At 40.8% G+C, this 19,892-nt stretch overlaps 2 protein-coding genes across 9 annotated transcripts in view; one reads left to right on the top strand and one right to left on the bottom strand.

Annotated features, from left to right (window-relative positions):
- Positions 1 to 343, bottom strand: part of OTC (ornithine transcarbamylase) — a 31,631-nt gene extending 31,288 nt beyond the window's left edge. Inside the window, exon 1 of one of the 2 annotated variants that reach the window (XM_052794790.1) lies at positions 265 to 343. In XM_052794790.1, coding sequence (XP_052650750.1) covers positions 265 to 343 — 79 coding nt within the window. The remainder of the gene's footprint in view (positions 1 to 264) is intronic. The other variant, XM_052794791.1, reaches the window with a different exon arrangement.
- Positions 344 to 4,729: 4,386 nt separating this feature from the next.
- The window catches only part of RPGR (retinitis pigmentosa GTPase regulator), a 43,914-nt gene continuing 28,751 nt past the window's right edge, over positions 4,730 to 19,892 (top strand). For 2 of the 7 annotated variants that reach the window (XM_052794059.1, XM_052794058.1), the window contains exons 1-6: positions 4,730 to 5,016; positions 7,180 to 7,305; positions 13,304 to 13,396; positions 16,004 to 16,066; positions 17,648 to 17,806; positions 19,272 to 19,421. In XM_052794059.1, the coding sequence (XP_052650019.1) occupies positions 4,941 to 5,016; positions 7,180 to 7,305; positions 13,304 to 13,396; positions 16,004 to 16,066; positions 17,648 to 17,806; positions 19,272 to 19,421 (667 nt within the window). In that variant the 5' untranslated portion in view covers positions 4,730 to 4,940. The other 5 variants (XM_052794061.1, XM_052794060.1, XM_052794062.1 and 2 more) reach the window with 5 other exon arrangements.

The raw sequence follows: 19,892 nt of genomic DNA, 5'->3' as shown, positions 1-19,892 counted from the left end.
CTCAAGAAGAAACATTCCTTCTTGACTTTGCTGCTAAATCCCACAGAAAGAATTAACAGCATTTCACAGACATTAAAAGGGAAAATCCTCCAGCCTCCCGAAGATGTAGAACTTGCTGCCCTGGGAGGCAAAAGGGCACTAAAAATACAGAAAAGAAAGCACCTTTCTCTGAAACACTCACTCCTTCACAGGATTCAGCTGCTTTTGTCTCCAGGTTTCTGACTAAATGTCACTGAACGCCAGACAAAACTAAAGGATAAGCTTACCAAAACTGTCGCAGCAGCTGCTTGCTGGCCCCTGTTAGTTTTGCCATCCTGAAGAAGTTCCTCACATTAAACAGCATCTTCCGTTCGCGTTAGACTCTCTCAGTCCCACAAATAAGGTAAAGAGAAACAAAGGCATATGAAGCAGAGAGCGAGCTGTGCTGCTGTGCAAACGAGGGAAAACCAAGAAGCAAAGTCTTTGCTTTGGTTGTCCTAGCCAGGGCTGGGCTTGGCGTGGGCTGACACCGAAGCTTTTCCTTGGTCAAACTCTACAGATAGAGATTTCTCACAGGGCCCGTTGCACCACTCGCAGTTTGTGCTCTTTGCTGTGGGCCCATCATATCATACCTGTGTCAATACCACTTTGTAGCAATGTCGTGTTTGTTAAATATTTGTACAGGAGCACGTGCGAGTAGAAACAGGCAAAAGAAGATTTGTCAGGGCGCAGCACAAGCGGGGCGGCGTGACCGTGGGGGCTCCCCGGCCCTAGCACGGCCTGGGCAGGGACTGACGGCCCCGCGCTGAGCCGAAATGAGGGTCCTGGGCCCACGGGTGTGGGGCTCGGCAGGGCCGTTAAGGCTTATTTGTGCCCTCAGGGCCCTGAGAAGAATGGAGAAGGGCTACATTAAAAAAATGTGTATTTTCCTGGGGTTTTTTTGGACCGAGTTTTCAGTTGTGCTACGGTAGTGTTAAGCAACCCTCAGTGAGGCCCAGAAACTTAAATATTGCAGCCTGCAGACCTCCTTACATTAAACTGCTTGCTGTATAATCCGATGTTGGTCAATTGCTAAATACTAAAGTGATTTCATTTAAATTTCTACCTTCAGATATAATTGTCGGATAAGATTTTATGCCACCTGCACTGTAGGTGGTTTTGAAATATGACCATTACTTTCTCATTTCCTCCTCTGTGTAAGGAGAAGCGTACTTGTGTAAATCAAGGTGATGGCATATCTGTCAGAGAAGGCGATATGTTGAAATTGCGATGTGAGAATCATATAATTAAAACACAGAAAAAAAGGTGACTTCCCCAGAAAGAAAGACTGCCGTGAAAAAGTCATGCAGGGTGATAGCTCTTGGTGGGATTTGTTCAGGACCCCTCAGACCAAACCAACCCTGAGATGTTTGGAAAACGCAGCATTTGCCAGGGGAAATGTCAGGCAGAAGCAAAACCCAACAGAAATGAATGGGAAGGAAATGAAAGAGCCAGAAGAGCTGCACATAGAGAATGAAGCCAGGCCATGGTTTCCCTCTTAGTTGCCCTTCTCTGGCAAATGACTCCCATGGCCTTCGAGCCCAGCCCCTGGGGACTGAGCGTGTGTCACCAGTGGTACCCAGGAGAAAAGACGGCAGGGAAAAGAAAGGTGGTCGAGATGCCAAGGCCCCTAGTCTCATCCGGCAGCCCCACAGGGAGGGGACAGTGCCAGTGCCCCTTTGCCAGGTCGCCCCTGTACAGGGACTGCCCGACCCCAGTTCGTGTGTGGACCAATTCCCTCCTAAGCTCCTGTGAGCGAGCAGCAGCACCAGGCGCAGGAGGAGAGTTGGACCAATGTTGGCATTGCTGTTGGTGCGATGCACTTCTCTTAAATTTGGGGTGACAGCAGCATCTCTCGGTGCAGAGCCCCAGAGCCACCCCTCACTCCTGCTAGTTTCCCCCGGGCTGCCAGGGCTCATTGTGCTACCATGTGAAAAACTGACTCATTCATCTCAACACCATAAAATGCTTCAGTCTTGAAATCAGGACTGAATTGGTTTGGCGTGTTTCTATATTCCTGGGTTTGGTATTGAAAATGGAGTAATAGCAGTACATGGGTTAAGACACATTGGTGAAGAGAGAATAATGTAGTGTAAGATAAAAGTAGATTAGGATAAAGGAATGATATCGATACAGTCATCTCATATGAACATAAGGCCTCTCTCGTCTCTGAGCTGGCAGGAGACTGATCCTTGACACCTCCTTTCTTGAGGGGAAGCAACAGTCAGGGTAGGGGAAGGCAAGAAAGGCATTTATACAGCAGTGGCTGTGGGGTCGGGCACCAAGAGTGCCCATGCTGCTTCCTATCAACCTGAAAGAAACACCTTGGGAGGTCAATATCCTTTCACAGCTCATCTGCTCCCCCTGGCCTCCCACCCCGAGGAAAGGCCTGACCTCGGTGCCTCTCTTCTGTAGAGTGGCTGGGGCACCTCTGAGGGGGAGCAGCTCCCAAGCTGCTGCACCCCCCCATGCCCACAGCTGCATCTTCCAGCGGTATATGGCTGGACACCTGGGACAATGTGGCGTGACTGGACCACTGCCAGCACGACTTCTGCTTCGTCTGCATGCAGTGGGCATCCAAAATACCTGGCAGGCATTGGAACAGGCTGCCCAGGGAAGTGGTGGAGTCACCATCCCTGGAGGTGTTCAAAAAACACGTAGATGAGGCACTTCAAGACATGGTTTAGTGGGCATGGTGGTGTTGGGTTGACGGTTGGACTCGATGATCTTAAAGGTCTTTTCCAACCTAAACAATTCTATGATTCTATGAAAACCAGAACCAAATGCCCACTCTATAAACAGCCTTTCCCATCCATTCTGCACTCAGTGGTGGCCAATGAAGACTTCTAGGAGCTCAGCGTCTGCCCACTCGCAGACGCTGCTGGTGACTCTGTCCTTTCCCCATCATTCCTTGTTCAAAGACCTCTTTACTGGGTCAGCCACCCTACCAGCAGACACATTTGTCCCACTTTGTGAGGTGGCTTCCACCTCTCCCAACCAGATGTTGTGTCCTGGTTTCAGGTGGGATAGAGTTAATTGTCTTCCTAGTAGCTGGTACAGTGCTATGTTTTTGAGTTAGGTATGAGAAGAATGTTGATAACACACAGATGTTTTCAGTTGTTGCTAAGTAATGTTTAGTCTAAAGTCAAGGATTTTTCAGCTTCTCATGCCCAGCCAGCGAGAAAGCTGGAGGGGCACAAGAAGTTGGCACAGGACACAGCCAGGGCAGCTGACCCAAACTGGCCCAACAGGGTATTCCATACCATGTGATGTCACATCTAGTATATAAACTGGGCGGGGTGGGGGCAGGGGGATCGCCGCTTGGGGACTGGCTGGGCGTCGATCGGCGGGTGGTGAGCAATCGCACTGTGCATCATTTGTATATTCCAATCCTTTTATTATTACTGCTGTCACTTCATTAGTATTATCATTAACATTATTAGGGTTTTTTTCTATTCTATAAAACCATTCTTATCTCAACCCATGAGTTTTACTTCTTTTCCTGATTTTCTCCCCCATCCCACTGGGTGTGGGGGGGAGTGAGTGAGCGGCTGCGTGGTGCTTAGTTGCTGGCTGGGGTTAAACCATGACATGCTGATCCTCAAATAGGATCCCACAGTCATAGAAACTAAAACCCTGCTGCAGACACCTTCTTCCCATGAATCTGCCTAATCATTTCATAACCCATTTATGTTCTTGGCAACCACAGTATCTGGTAACTACAATCTCAGGCATCACTTCACAAAACAATGTTTGCTCAGTTTTATTTTGAACAGCTTTTGCTGGATATCCCTGTGCTCCAGACTTAGGAGAAGCAGTTAGGGCAGAAAGCATCAGAGGGATATTGGGGTTCAATGAGATGAAATCCCTGCCTTGTGTAGGGGCAAAAATCACAAACACTTGCTGTTCCCTTTTGAAAATGTGGCCACCCTTCTTTGTGTGTACTTATATGGACACCTCATCTTACGCACCAACAACTGTATTGATTAAACTCTGCATAAAACAAGGCTTAAATTGGCTGTCCAGGCTGCCAGCTGCCTCTGTTGCAGTACATCATCCTGAAAGCAAGAGCTTTTTCTTTCGGCAAGGGATGACCGGGCATATCTGAAACACACAGGAACAGCAAGAAAATGGAGGGAAAAGCTCCACTGGGAGTTTGGGACTGCGCATTAAATATGGTTAAAAGGCTACAAGCCCCTGGACTTGATTCCAGTGGGGTCTGCACAACTGCCATCACCTAAGTGACCCTGGCTGGGTGGGTAGCTGAACGTCTTCTCGTGCACCCCATCAAAAGACTTTACAGGGACATGCTGGTGAAAGAGAGACCACCAAATAGAGGAAACTTGTCTGTTAGGACAGCAGAACCGCGGTGCTGACAGAATAAAGTTTCTGATTTACGTTCTGTTCACCTGGCTGAGGCAGGGCAGCCCTTCCAATCACTCAGCAAAGCCAGCAGAGGTATCAGGAGCCTGGCTTGGCTAAGCAGGGAGCTCAAGGCAGAGCCCCAGTGCGAGATGGCTGCTTGGGCAGCTGGAGGCAGGGGCAGCCTACAGAGGAGGCAGACAGAAACGATGCCCGGCCATGCCGGGACGGTGCCAGGAAAGCCACGCTCTGCTGGAGAGGGGTCTCGCAAGGGGCTTTCAAGGGAGGTGAGTCTTCCCTCCTTTCAGCACCCGTGAGCCCCCGTCCGTGGGGAGGCACGGACAACCCGCCGCCGGCTGAGGGGAACGTCAAGATGGCGGAGCGGGAACCGCAGGCGCCCGCCGGCCACCAGGGGGCGCTGCCACCCCCACCCCACCGCCAGCCCGCAGTCCGGGCCTCCTCCCGGCAGCTGGCTTCGTCGGCCCGCGCTGCGCCGCTCTCTATGGCCGTTGCCCGTGGCAGGGCCTCTGTTTACTTCCGGCGGGCCGCCGCCGCTGTGCATGGGGCGCGGGGGCGGCCGCCCGCCGCCAGCTGCCATGGCCGAGCCCGCCGAGGAGGACGAGCTGCCGGTGCCCGGTGAGTGCTGCCGGTCCCTCACAGGGGACGGAGCTGCGGGTCGGGTCGGGGGACCTCGTCCGCCTGTGGCGTTCCCCGCCCGCTTCCCCCCCCCCCCCCCCCCAACCGCGGCAGCGGCCGCTGTGGGCGCCATCACCGGCGCCCCAACGGCCGCGGCCCCCCCCGGTGGCCCCGCTCTGCGCTTCGCGGCCGCCCCCGGCTCCTCTCCGGCCTGCCGGTGCGGGCCGCCGGCTCGGGCCGGTGTCTTCCGGCGTCTGGGGAGAAAGACGTACGCTGACGTCAGAGATTAGACGGGGGCAACCGTGCTGTCGTCACCGGCGTGGTATAGTAGTGCAGCGTTAAGTAGGCAGGGTTGGTTTTTTTTTTTTCCAGTTAGTAAATGAGTTTTGCTCCGCGGCTCGACCTACGGTAATTGTTAGGCATTTGCTCGGTGCCGAGACAGCAAAAACCTCATTTATGTTGTATGGGGTTTAATTCTGTGAATTGGTAGGATTTAATTTCCCAGCTGACGGCTTCGGTTTCAGTTGGGAAATGTTGGAGGTACGAAGGATGTTTGTGGACTAAACTGCTTTTTGCATACATTGAATTAAAAAAAAATTATACTTTCATGTTAACGCATTTGAAAGAAAAAGAAATGAACCAGCGAGCTCTACTTTGGCATGAGGGCCAAAGAGATCACTGTAAGCGCATTCAAATATGCAGCTTGGCTGTCTGGCTGGAGATTAACACTTAAAATAGAGTTTTCAGATGCCTTCTAGCATGTCTGTGGTTGTAGGTGTGTCTGCATAAAATGAGGAAAAACTCAACCCTTTCTTTAAAAAGGCTTGAATTTGTCTGCACAAGGCTTGTTTTTAATAAAACAGTGAAACACATCTAGAGGGGTAGTAAATACAATTTTATACGTGTCTGCTGAACCTGATGCGTAAAATAACGTGTCATTTGCAAATATGGGAAACTTTTGCATTAAAGAATCATTTCAAAATGAATATCAAACTGAAAGAGCGAACTTTCAGTTTTGGAGCTGGGGTGCAGACTATTGATTGTTTTCATTGAAAGTAAATACACGAAGATGATTCAATGTTACTATCAAATTATATGTAATTTTACAGAAGCAGTCCAGTGTTACTGTTTGTATTTGTGTTATCATAGCTTACATGTTAACAAAAAGTCTGCAAGGCAAAGGCTTGGTTTTTTTCTTTGTTTTTTTTCTCAAAAAATTACTCTATGCTTAAAGCACAAGGTTTGACATTTTAAAATAGAAGGTCTAATTGTGCTTTGCCACATTGTCTGCATGGCTTTTGGCAAATTATTTAACTTGTAAGTTCGTTTATTTTCCGGTAGAATTAATATTTACTGCGTCAAGCCACATGCTTAACCAAAAGGTGAATGAATAGTTAACATTCTATGTTTTAAAACAATATTACTGACACTTTTTAAAGTGGGAAGAATCGAGAAAACTAGACAGATTACAAGGGCAGAAGAGCTGTCTGGACTTTATTTTGGGGTCGTTTTGTTTGGGTTTTTTTAGATCATGGTTTGATGATCAAAGACTGTTGTGCCAACCCATGTTTTGAAGGCTGAGAGTTTTGATTTTAGGGGGACATTTTTAGAGCACATGTATCTTTTCAGATGGGTGAGGAAGAGTGGTCAGTTTGGAGCCTGTCACCTCTTTACAGTGTGTGTGTCTCTCTCTCTAATGCAATTTGGAAAACCTGTTTGAATTCAAGTATAAACGTAAGTGAGAACTCTTTGTCCCGACCTGCTTTCAGGATGAGCTTTTTATTTTACTTTCTGGGGGCAGTTATTCAGAGTTCTTTATTCTTTCTTTTATATACCTAGTAGTTTTTCTTAGAGGGTAGAGATAAAGTACATTAGTGTACTTTAGAATAAATTATGTCCTCAGAACACAATATACCAACAACAATACCTGTTCTGCTAGGAAATTCATGGAAGCTAAGAAGAATCACAAGGACTAAAATGTGAGCCTGAAAATGAAGTAGTCTTGGTGAAACAGAATGGAATAAAATGCTTCAGCCATTTTTTAAAAAAAGAAAAAGATAGGAAACTAAAATGTGCAATTGAATTAATAGGAATTGACCATTTCAAAATGTATGAGGCAAAATCTGTTTTCACTAAAATTGACATTATCTTTTTGTGTTTCAGAATCAGGTGCTGTTTTCACATTTGGAAAAAGCAAATTTGCAGAAGATATTCCTAGCAAGTTCTGGTTCAAAAATGACAAGCCTGTACTTATATCATGTGGAGATGAACATACTGCTATTGTTACAGGTCAGTATTGGAAATGGAGTATATGATAAAAGGTTATATACTTGGACAGCTTGGAAAGTATGATTTTTATTTGAATCCTGAGGTAATATATCAGATGAGGTTGTGGAGAGGACAGAGGACTGTTCTGTGGGAGCTATCGGATGCCTTTGAAGTTAGTGTGAGATCACTGAACGTTTTCACAAGACATGCCCAAGAACTGTCATAAGGGAATCTGTAATAACTGAATGTATCGCACAGGATTTAAAGTAAGCATGACTTTGTTCAGCTTGAATGTTTCTTGTGAATCTGACAGTGTTTAGTAGGCAATCTTAAAATACGGAGGTTTGTATCCTGGAAGTAAACAGTATCTGTTGAACACGGTCAACAAGTTCACTAGGAATCTGCCTGCAACAACAGATAAAACTGTATCTCTGAAATGAAGATTCAAATTACTGTTAACTGTCAACTGAAAATAACCTTTGAAAGAGCAACTCCAAAAACTTCAGAAAATCCTACTAAAATCAGAAATAAATTGCCAAAGCATTCAAAGAAGCTCAGATCAATACAGTGAGCAGTATTAATTTTTATTTTCATTGCTTTGAAATGATGGAAACAATACTCATTGAAGAATTTGTGAAATTATACAATTAATTTTTCAAGCCTAACTTTGTAGAAGATGAATTATCCATGAATAGTTTATTTGGAACAAAACCTGACACTTTTTCTTGGATTGAACCAGTTCTATTAAATTGCCTGTTGCATAGAATTAGTCAGAATGTAGCCTGGGACACTATGAAATTTCCCTTTTGAAAATTTTTTTTTTATATATCCTTTGATATGCCCACACCCAGTTTGAAATAACACTAGTATAATTCTCAGTTTAGACTAGTCAATTTAAATTGCCTCCTTGCATTCCCCCAGCATGTGCCTGCGCCAGCACTGTTACCCTCATCAGCAACAGTCCCCTAACTCCCATGTCACTGTAATAGCAGCCACTTAGATAAAGCTTTTGAAGAAGTCAACTTGCATGCAGTCAACTAGGTTTGCATGCAGCATCATTTCTCTACTATCTCCCCTTCTCCCTGTTGTTTTAATCTATGCAGCGTGTTTCAAAAATGTCTCTGTAGCTGGCCTTTGCTGTTGTAGTGTGCCGATAAGTCACCAGAGAAGCTTCTAGTTAATCAGATCTTTATTTTCTCAAAGCTTTTGAGGAGAAGGAACTGTAGAAGCATGAGTACAAAATTTCTTTGGGACCAAAAAGTATTTTGGGACATTGTAAATTAGAGGTAAAAGAGAGGGTAGAATACTGATCAACAATGAGCAAAGGTAGAGAAACTGCAAGAGCCGTACAAAAAAGTGAAGAAGGGAAACAGAAAACCTTTGTCCCTCATTTGTTCTTCACACCTGTGCATGCCCGTGTGCACCTCGCATTTCTGCTGTTAGATGGAGTTGGATGATACAGTGGAATTACAGCCCTTCGTGAATGGCATTGAACTGCAATAACACCTGGAATAAAAGGTCCAGAAGTGCATGCCGATAATGACTTTACTGAGAGGGGTACAGACCTTGTGGGAAACCAGGAGCTTCTTGAAATCCAGCTGAACCTGACCTGGAAGAGATAAAAGACAAACATCACTGAGGAAGGAAAAGTATCTCAAGCAGGTGTGTCTTAATGCATGCTTCATTTTATTTTCAGTCTTTATTTACAGGTCACAAAATTCCCCCATCCTTTTTTTTCCACCCCCTGGAAGAGGTGGTGGGACCTGTATGCCGGGGACAGTGGGAATATGAGGTAGATTCAAATCTAATAGAAATATATCAGTTTTACACTAACATGTCTCAACAATCACCCAAACCGATACAAAACATTCCTTAAAGCTGGTTTTGGGCTGGAGAGACAGCTACATCGAACACTGAACCTTGACTGAATGCAAATGAAGAAAATGTACAGGAACTAATATTTAGCGTTCAAACAAAATATTCAGAAAATTTCAAATACTGCTTTCATCTAATCCAGCATCAATATTCCTATACGACTTCTAGGGAGAAAAGTGTAAAGTAAATGTAAAATACTTTGTTCTTTGGCTTTCTAGGTCAGGAGTTAGAGTCCAAAAGTTTATTTACATACTGTAGCTGTATGTTGGAATAGAAAGGACCAGTGATAGTTACTTTCTGACTTTGAGTTGGCTTGCTGAGCTAGTCGGAGAAACGTTTTCTTCTCCAGTTTTTGGAGTCTGGGATTGAAATTTGTGTTTGTTTATTCATTTGCTCTCTACCTTTAGCACAATCTTCATTAAAATGTTTGAGCCGGAATTTTTTTTAAGCAGTTGTCTTCTTTTGTTCTTTAACACAGTCATGAGCAGTATATTTTCCAGCATCACTTGTAATATGTTTAATAATGTTTCTTGCCCCATTTCTATATTTTTTTTGCCCAAGAATACTGACAGTCCACTCCCTGCATCTTCTGTAACTGCAGGCATTGGAAAGCCAATTTATTCATCCTGTTGGAAGCTGGTGTGAAGTAAGTGATGTTGCGCATGTTTTTAAGAATCTCCTCCCAATACCTTTCTATTAAGTTTTTCTACAAAACTCCTAAAGTTAACAGCTGTCTTATTGTTTATTTGCCTTGATTAGAGTGTCCTAGGCAGCTTGCCCACATTTGATCAAAGAGGCTGATCCTGTTCACAAGGGGGAAAATGATGACGACAGAAGACCCATTTTCTGAACTCAGAGCTCTGGAGAGAAATGAAGCCCTCAGTGCAAGAGGGTAGAAGGAAAGAAAGAAGTATCAAGTGTAAAAGTAGGAGTGAAGAGAGGTACATATGGAACCACAACAAGAGAGTATGCTCATAATTTTGAGTTTTGTAAGGCATTAAACATTAAAGAATTTACACCACAGAGACTTTGGAATCTCTCCAGGTCTTTGGACACCAGTTTCCTTCTATTGTTTCTGCCTACAAGCAGGCCATCAGAACATGGCACAGTATCTTTTGCATCAACTGCAAGGGGAAAATGAGAAAGATTAGTACATGTTTGTGTTGATCTTTGAAATGTGTAGGAGCAAGCAATGTACTGCGCTGTTTCTGTTTGTGTGATACTAAATGTCCTAAGTGTGACTGTTCTTATTGCTCAATAAAGCTTTTATTTTGAGAATATCATGATTTGCCTAACAAAACCGATGTCATTCCCGTTTTTATGAGATTTATTTGAATTGTATATTAATTTTAATAATTTTTTTATATATATAAATATACTTTAATAATTCAGCTGCTGAATGAATGCCTTTAGTAGCACTTCATGAACCAGGGGAGCACATGACAGATTGGGTTCCCAAGAATCACAGTTGTGATAGCAGCTACTCATATGAGGAATGTACTGGTTAGGAGACACTCTCTTCCTGAAGTCTCTCGCAAAACCTCTGTTCCTAAAGCTGTAAGCATCTTGTGGCTTCCCTAATAGCCCTGAATTGATGTTGGTGAAACATCTGCTGGTGATATGCCAATGCATACATATGTTGGAGAAATACTCTAGTCTTACATCGGGATAAAGGTAGGGACTGGTGTTGCAAGTCTGTTTTCATCACCAAAATAGTCTGAGTAGTCCCTTTCTTTATGTCCTGTTGTTTCCCTTCTGCTGCCCAGAGTCATAATCTTACTCTGCCAGACCCGTCTTCTGTGAGCCATTCCAGCTGGCAGATGGCCACAATCTCTGTATGTCAGCACCGAAGCGGAAGCAAAAAACCAAGAGCAATCTGAATTTGCAAAGTTTTGAAATATGATCCTTGCCTGTTTGTCTGCTGTTGAATTAGTTCTCACTTCAGTGCATCTGTGGTGATGACTGGAGATATCTCAGTATGCAATTATGAAAATAGGGCCTTTTGCATACAAAATTGCATCATGTTTCCTGGCCAGCTTAGATTGCATCATGTCTGTCCCAAAACCTGATTTGCTGTACAGACCCAGAAATGTTGCTTCATTACAGGCATTTGTTTAGGTTCCTCTGTAGTGCCTACTAGTTTTCATTCACTGTCTGAATTACCTGCTTCGCAGTTTTCTTATTTTCTGTTACACTGCTAAGTGTTGAAAGCCTGAAATTATAAAAGGCTGTCACTCAGTTGTAAAAGAATGTAAAAAAATTCCTCTCATCTATTAAGCTCCTTGACTTAGAAAGCAATCAATGCCTGAGAATTTAAAGACTGGTATAAGAAACAGCAGATTAGAGGATGAAAAGCATGACCTGTTGGAATTTTGAATGGATAAAAGAAAATGTGCTTAAATTGAATTATGGCAGCTTGGCATCATATTCCCACAGGAGTACTGCTTTCTTATAAAGGCAGTTAGAAAGTATAAACCAAAGATACAAGGAAGCATATACCAATATAGGATGCCATTTGCTAATAAAAATTCTTTCTCTTAAGGTGCGTTTGGCTTTCAGTGACAGACAGCTCTGCATGTGTTTTGACGTGATTGCATTATCAAAATCGGGATAGTGATATAAATGCTATTAGTAAAACACCATGAGTGTAGACTTGACCTCAGACTTTTTTCTCCTTCCAGCTTTCTTAGAAAGACATAATACTGACACATAGCCCCATGTTCCAAAAATTGTCAAATCTAATAATTTGATTGGGACTTTAGATAATAGTTATTGTTAGTTGTTGGTGGGGTTTTTTTAACTATGTGGTTATATTTAAGAAAATAAATGGATTTTTTTTTAACAGAGTAAGTATTTTTGTTCTATTTTAAACATTTCAATATCATGTTTCAGGGTCTCGGTAAATCACATTCAGAACCTTCACTGAGAACCTACACTACTGAAGTACAAACAGTGATAATATTTTGGCATCATTTTGTGGAATTGCTGTTATGCATTGCAATCATGTGATAATAGTTGATGACTAGGGTGACAAAGTTTGTTTATGTGACAGCCTTGTGGTGGAGTCTAACTCACACAGACCTTCATCAAAAGTAAACAAACTCCTTTTAATGGTTGTAAGAGGTCCGGAGTTTTTGACAAATTAGTTTCTATTGTTTTGCAAAGATTTCTGTTGGAACAAGGGTTTTATCTTTGGGTGTGACCTTCACAGCTTTACGAAAGGTAATAGTTTAAAAACTGAACTGAACTGAAATGAATTCATTTTAAGGTATTGTCAGTAGTCAGTTTTGGTTAATTTGCATGCCTGATGACAAACGTTTCATCTGTTCATATGCCATGCTCTTAAAAAAACACTGGTTATTCAGAATTGCAACAGTTCATTTTTTGTAATGGTCAAACCTGCAAGTTCAATGACACATCATACCAGTTTCTGAAATATGATTCTAGCATTGCTCCTGTTGAAGATCTGTAATCTAATGTCTGCATTTAGGTTTACAAAACTCTCTGACTGCATGGTGTTTTTATGCATTCCTTCTTTATATGCAGGGTGACAAATTAATACAATTTGTGGACACATTTGAAATTTTATCAGAAACTATGTTCTGTAGGAGTGCAAATTTGTAAATCATTTTAAGAGAAGACATATAGCAGTAAAAGAAATATCTGCCCCCCGAAACAGTGAAATAAGCTGATTACAAAATTGTGTTTGTATTAATTATATAGCTGCATTATTCATTCCTGTCTTTGGGGCAAAAGATGTGGGTGCTCAGTTAAATGTGCTGTTGTTTTACAAGTAGGCCTATAGATACTGTGGTTTCTGAACTGCAGGGTCTGTCCAAGGTTACAACGTTTTATTTTCTGAAGAGCACTTTATCTGTCCTGTAATTAAAGGAGATGATGTTTGTTCTGCTTTTTGTCTCTTCTTCTGGCTGGGGATTTCTTACTTAAAAAATGGAATTACTACTTTTGTACTGAAAAATCAGGAGGACATTAATTATTGTTTACACTTAAATATTGTACTGCCTAATCTTAAACCTTACATTAAAAAGGAAGTAATAAATAGCATAGTGTGTGAATGACCATCTTGTCTTGAATGAGGTATTCAAACACTTGTATGGATTCTGACTGTGCATTTTTTTTTCAGGGAATGGTAAACTATACATGTTTGGCAGTAACAACTGGGGCCAATTAGGACTGGGATCAAAGAACACTGTCAGCAAACCAACATGTGTTAAAGGTTTGTTTAATTTTTCTTTTTTTGTCTTTTTGAAAGGAGACCCTTGTGAGAAGGCACTTCCTAAGATGCAGTTCCAAAATAACTGTTTCTGCCTTCTTTACTTATCATGTGTAGCATATTACTGCACAAGCTCATGAAGGTAGCTTAAAAGGATTCCTGATTGATTTTTCATCAGTTCCAGATTCTGGGTCCTTTTGCGTCTGAAGATTACTTCAGATACATAAAATCCTGTCTTTTTTGAAGGCTGTCATTTTATGTAGTATTTGCCTTTTCTGACAAACCACATCTTCATTGTGACTGCAAAGACATTAATCAAATGCTTGGTCTCTGCAGTGTTGTCTATGTGTTAGAAATCAGACTTCCAACACCGTTGTGTAACCTTTGTATCGCTTTTGTTTTAGCACCTTTATAAATGAAAAAATCTATCAGGAACTTTCTACAAGTACTACTGCATTTTTAGCAAGTATAAGAAGTGCCCGAGGGGGCATAAATGTTAATATATTTGTATTATATATAAGCAGTAATATATATATTATTGTATTATATGTAAGCAGTAAAATAAATGCCCATATTCTTTCATGTGTTGTAAAATATGTTTTCATTGCACTGTTATCTTCTTGATCTTTCCTGGCTGGTTTTATCTTGTCAAACAAAACTAAGTCAATACTTTTTCCCTGTCCCCTTACTTATGTCAAGTCAGATCTATCCCATTAACACGTTTCTTTTCACCATTAAATGGTCATCCTCATCCTTTCTTCCAGCAGATCGATCTGTTAACTTATTGTTAAAAACAAATTATCCTGCTTGTTCAAACTCTTTTCCTCCTGATTTAGTTTATTCTGCTGTCCTTTATCTGCTCCTCTCTGTATTTCACTTCAGAGGGAGAATGCAGCTACTTTCAGGTTCACATCATCTATCAGCCATGTGAGAGATTGATTCTTCCCTTGGCTTAAATGGATTGGGTGTCAGTTGTTTGGGGTTTTTTTTACTGTCAAATTGCAATGGCAAATAAAAGACAAAGAGAAGATGACAGCAATTCAAACCAGACCTGGCATCCATCGAAAAAAGTCACAAGGCAGGTATCTTTCTTCTCTTGGCAGTAGGCAGTAGAAGAAGGTCCTGGAGCTTTTCTGACTAGATTTCAGTCATCACTTGGCTTTGGGAATGGGGTTGCAAGGACACATTTCAGTATCCAAATGGTTGTGGCTGCATGTTTTCTGAGAAAATATCTTCTGGGACTTGACTAGACACTAATGAAATTGGTTATGAAAAATTGCCAGCAACGTTGTAAATATAGCGTGGCTCATCAAATACAATTGATTAGCCTAAGTGGGAGGAAGGTTGGGGAGCACAGGCTTCTGAAGACCTGATGAAGATCATCTCTGAAGTTGGAGGTAGAGTTTTGGGATATAAAGCAGCAAATTAAGATTGTAGGAAGAAGCCAGCATTGGAAGTGTTATGGTTCCAGCCTGGTGGTGGTGGTGGGTGTTGGATAGGATAGGCAGGAACCTGAATTTGGACAATTTATGTTTGTGTCTCTGTGATAGACCAGAGATGGTTCATGCTTAAGTAGATAGATTTATTCAGTGACTTGGTAGAAGGGACTTTAATCTGAATGTTATGGAGCTGGTGAAAGTTGATTTGGAAGAACTGAAAAAGGGTTTCTGAAAGGGATGATGGTTGTTGGCTTTGTCATGGACTAGTGCAGTGGAAAAGCAATTAAAGATAGATTACGTAAAAAGTAATGCTGTTTTAAGAGCACTGTATAGGGCACATGGACATGGCTGAGAGAAGATAAATTGTTGGCAACGATCAGTAGTTGGAGAGAGGATGGAAAAGTCAGTGAGATTTTTTTCCTCTGTGAAATGGAGTGCACTTGCCATGGGAGAAAAGGCACCTCTGTGTTTTCTCTCTCCCACCAAAATAACTCTTGACTCCTCTCACATACATTCCCAGTCTTTCACAGTGCCTAGATTGCAGAGAAGTACATGCAATGGGTGGGTGGTAATTGAGCTGAAATTGAGACAGGATGGTATATGCAAAAATTTTAGGCACTAGTCCAGATAGGACTGTCCTTAGCAATTGAAGTTAGTGATCAGTAAGAGGGCAGTGCAGACCAAAAGTCTAGCAAAAAAGGTAGCTGTGCATAATGAAGGAAGATAGGGATGATAAGACAAAAGAACAGTATGATTTTAAAAATTTAAGATAGTGAGAAAAGCATAAGAGGGACTTAAGAATAGTACTGTTAATGAAAACTGAAGACAGCTTTAAGCATGCATTTTGTCCTGCAACTTGATATCTTCTTTGAGGCATATCCCATAAATGGTAAATTCTGGGGAATGTGGCATTAGGATGAAGTAGCCATCATCAAGTTAACCTGAGCGTCAGCTATAAGTTTTTAAGGTCTATATCTGTTTTCTTGTCTTGGGGGAATCCTGATTTAGTAAGTTATGTGCTAGGTTCAGATGGGCAACGAATCTTGTAATCATTCTGTTGATAAAAATGTGAAAAAAATCAGAGCTCCCTCTAGAGCATAGAACATTTTGTTGTTGAACCAGCTATCAGCTTGCTTATAACTTTTCCCCCCCCTTTGGCTTTAATTCATAGCTTTAAAACCAGAAAAAACAAAACTTGCTGTTTGTGGAAGAAACCACACTTTAGTTTACACAGGTATGTAACCTATATTATATACATATTAAAGATAGATTTCTTCCTTTGCTTTCATGCAAAATTACATTAGGAACCCCAGGAGTGTTGAGGAAGGAAAAATAAATGAAAACGGGACTATTAAAACTTGGGGTTTTGATATCCAGTTCTTTGAATGCTTGATTTATTCTGAGCCAGTGCATTTATAAAATAATGTTATATTTTTGCTAGCAATAGACAGATTAAAAAAATTCTTGCTGGCATTTGAGGTGTGGTTAACAATTATCAAATATTTCATTTAAGCCCTGTAAAGGTATATTAGTATTTTTTATATATCTGTACTCGAATTGTCCTTTGACAAATAATTTATCTTTATTAGTGTGAAGTTATATATTTGAGTAAATACAGTAGAACCAAATGTTTTCAAGTCTTCAAATTTTGTTGCGTTTCGGTTAGACAAGATATTCTGCTATTTCAATGACAAGTTGCTTTATTAAGCCATAAATAAATAAACTGTAAATTTAAACTAAAAAATAAATTTTTAGAGAGACAGTATACAGAGAATTGATGCAAATTCTTGTCGTGCTTCTAAAATTTATGTAATGGAATAGCCATCTTTGTGGTTGCAATCCTTTAGCTTGCAGTAATGTTACAAAGAGGATTGTTTGATTATTAGGAGGTTTATATATGTGTAGACCCTGAGCACTGTAAATAAGACTATTAGAATAAACCAGAACATTTTAATAACAGTTGAGTATGCAACACTGCACAGGGTAAATATTAGTCACTTTTAGTGTACACACTGGCTAGATAATTTGTGGCCATTTATAGAGCAAGGACCATTTATAAATTGTATGTCAGTTGCTTATCACATTTGTGTCTGGATTTGTGTTATTAATGGGCCTTATCTTTTTCATCATAGATGAGCACTTTAGATGTGAAACATACTAAAATTAAAAAATATAAATCTTAAAGTTCTCTTAAGTTGAAAATATCAATCATCAGCTTTAACTTAAACTTTAAGATTCTAAAACAAAATAAAGACCTAGTTAATTAAATCAAAAGTGATTTAAATATTAAAATGAGTAAAATATTTCTAATAAAAACCTAAGCACAAATATATTTCATTCACAGTACTCAAAACTATCAAGTTATGCATCTCTTTAATTTACGTACTAATACGACTTCAGTTTTGTTGCCTGTGACATCATTCACCATTTTTCTCCCGCTTTATCTTGAAATACACATTATTTGGGGAAGAAGCTGCTTCTGGCTGCCAGGGCTACTAGTAGTCATTTTCTCAGAAGTCTTGCAGAACTTCAAATTATATTTACTGATTAGATCAGTCTCCAGAATGGTGGGAAATGCAGTCAGTCTAAGTACATGTAAGGCCTTTAGAAAGTTCTCGTCTAAGCATGTGCAGGAAAGCCTCCTTGCTAGCTACAACAGAAACTGCTAATGTCAACTCGAGGATATTTCAGGGCAGCAGACCCCAACTTTCATGTAATCTTTTTCCATCGAAAATTAAATTACTTGCTCCAGTTTCTCTGACCATTGATGAGAATGTCTTCATTCTGTGTATTACATGTGCTTTTCTGTATGCAGAAAAAGGAAATGTGTATGCTGCTGGAGGTAACAGTGAAGGTCAGTTGGGATTAGGTGACACAGAGGAAAGGACCACATTTCATTTAATTAGTTTTTTTACCAACCAGCACAAGATCAAACAGCTAGCAGCTGGATCATACACCTCAGCAGCAGTAACTGGTAAGAGCAACCGCTAATAAAATCTATTTATGTGTGTCCAGCCTGGTGTTCCAGGGAAACATGTATTCCAGCATTCTGTCTGCATATGTGGGTGTATTTTCTATGCCTCCCTGTCGTCTTTCCCTAGTAACCATAGTAATTTTTTGATAGCCAATTGCCTATTTCAACACAATCTGGTAAGGGCAGGCAGTCTTATTAACTTCCTACAATTTTTGTGAAAGTAGACCTTTTCCATGAGCGATGGCCTGCAATGGGAGCTCAACCTGTACTAGTAGGAATCCTTACGAAGGAGAGACAGTATGAATACCCTCAAAATGGAAAAAATCTTCAGTTCATTTCCAGGGAAGCCAGCTACAAAGCATGAATCTTACAAAAACTAAGTTTCTTTAATTCCACTTCTTACTGCAACTATTTTGGTCTACTGGTACAGGCTATACCTCTGTGTCATTACTAATTCTGAGAGAGGCCTAACCTGTGACCTGTTTCTCCAATGGCAAAATTACACAATTGCGACATGTTGAAGTCCATACAGTTATAATACTTTCAGCCATTGGATGGGTGGTCCTTTATTACCCTATAATGTAATTTCTCAAGTTTTGCTACAAAGCAGCTGTTTCTGTACATGTTTAGGGTAAGTAATTGACGTTGTCATTTCAGAATGTGACAGAGAGCGTAAGATTGTATGAGAGATGCTAGCCTGCTCATTTGGTTTGTATTTTTTTGTGACAATTGCTAACATTCTCCTGAGATTCGTAAGTCAGCTTTGAATTATTTTAGTTCCCAACAGCATCTCAGTAGCACTTCCCACCAATAAGAAATATGCAGAGAGGAGACATCATCTCTTCTAGAAAAATCTAGAGATTTTTCATGTTGTTCACTACCTTTTTTTGTTTTTTACTGCTACCATTGGTCTTTGTGTCAACAGAGGCTGGTCTTAATAAACTTGGAACAGCTGTTGTGATAGTTTAAGGAAAACAAAATGAAGCTGGGCAGTATAATCACCTGAGAAGAGAATTGAAAGATAAGGGAAGAGTAAGTGGGATGTGTACCAGAGTCAGAAAAGACAATAAGTTTGGAAGAATGAGAAAGTGGTGACTTGCTACTAGAAATGAGAAGATGCCTTAAATTCACTGTAATATTTTCATACTGACCTCTGGCAACTGAATTGTCTTATATGCTCAATCTCCCTCTTTTTGAAGGAATGTTTTTACATAGTACTTTTCCTGTTGCTGTTTATGGTCTAACATCAGTTGACGACTAAGTTCTGTGTCACTTTTGAAAAGCTTAAGGGATACCCTCTTACTTCAGACTGTTTTGTTGCATTGTGCTAAATACCTTTATGTCCCTGAGATCATGACATTTAGTAGTATCATACACAGAGTTTATGAAATGCTCTTAAATGGGTAGATTAACTTTTTGTTAGTTTTGGTGTCAAATCTGTTAACTATCTGTGTCTTCATTTTAGAGGATGGGCAGCTTTTTGTGTGGGGTGACAATTCGGAAGGTCAGATTGGCTTGGCTGATGAAGCCTGTGTTAGTGTCCCGTGTCAAGTGGATGTTGGAAAACCTGTTTCCTCTGTATCCTGTGGATATTATCACTCTGCCTTGATAACAGGTAAGAGAATGGGAATAGCAGTGAGTGGAGACAAGTCAGTGGTTCTCATATTGTCTTTGTAAAGGTAGCTAATGAGGCATTCATTACTTTTGAAACTAGATATGCTGTAGATGTTAAAAACTGCCATGTGGCAGAAAGTCATCTGTGTAGTTTTGTATCTCATTGGGAGATTTTGGCAGAGACAGGTTCTCTAAAATGTGGTCCTAACTGATTTTTTTGGGAAAATTGTATGTAATCTACTATATAATTGTTTATTATTGTTGAGTTAACAATACTGTGAGAAAAAACTGCAGTTAATTTTCTGCATTTGCACATTGTTGTGCAAAAGTACATTAGAAAGATTGACTGTCTTATCACACTTTATTTTCATGAAGATTATGACAAATGTTGTGGATTAATACTATGGTTTCAATAATCCAACTTTCCTTGAGATTATTCATTTTTTTGTGATGATCAAATAATCATCTTCAT

This window comes from Harpia harpyja, chromosome 8, assembly GCF_026419915.1.
Source record: "Harpia harpyja isolate bHarHar1 chromosome 8, bHarHar1 primary haplotype, whole genome shotgun sequence".
Lineage (NCBI taxonomy): Eukaryota > Metazoa > Chordata > Aves > Accipitriformes > Accipitridae > Harpia > Harpia harpyja.
Note: the sequence above shows the minus strand (reverse complement) of the source record. Positions and strands in the feature narration are given on the sequence as shown.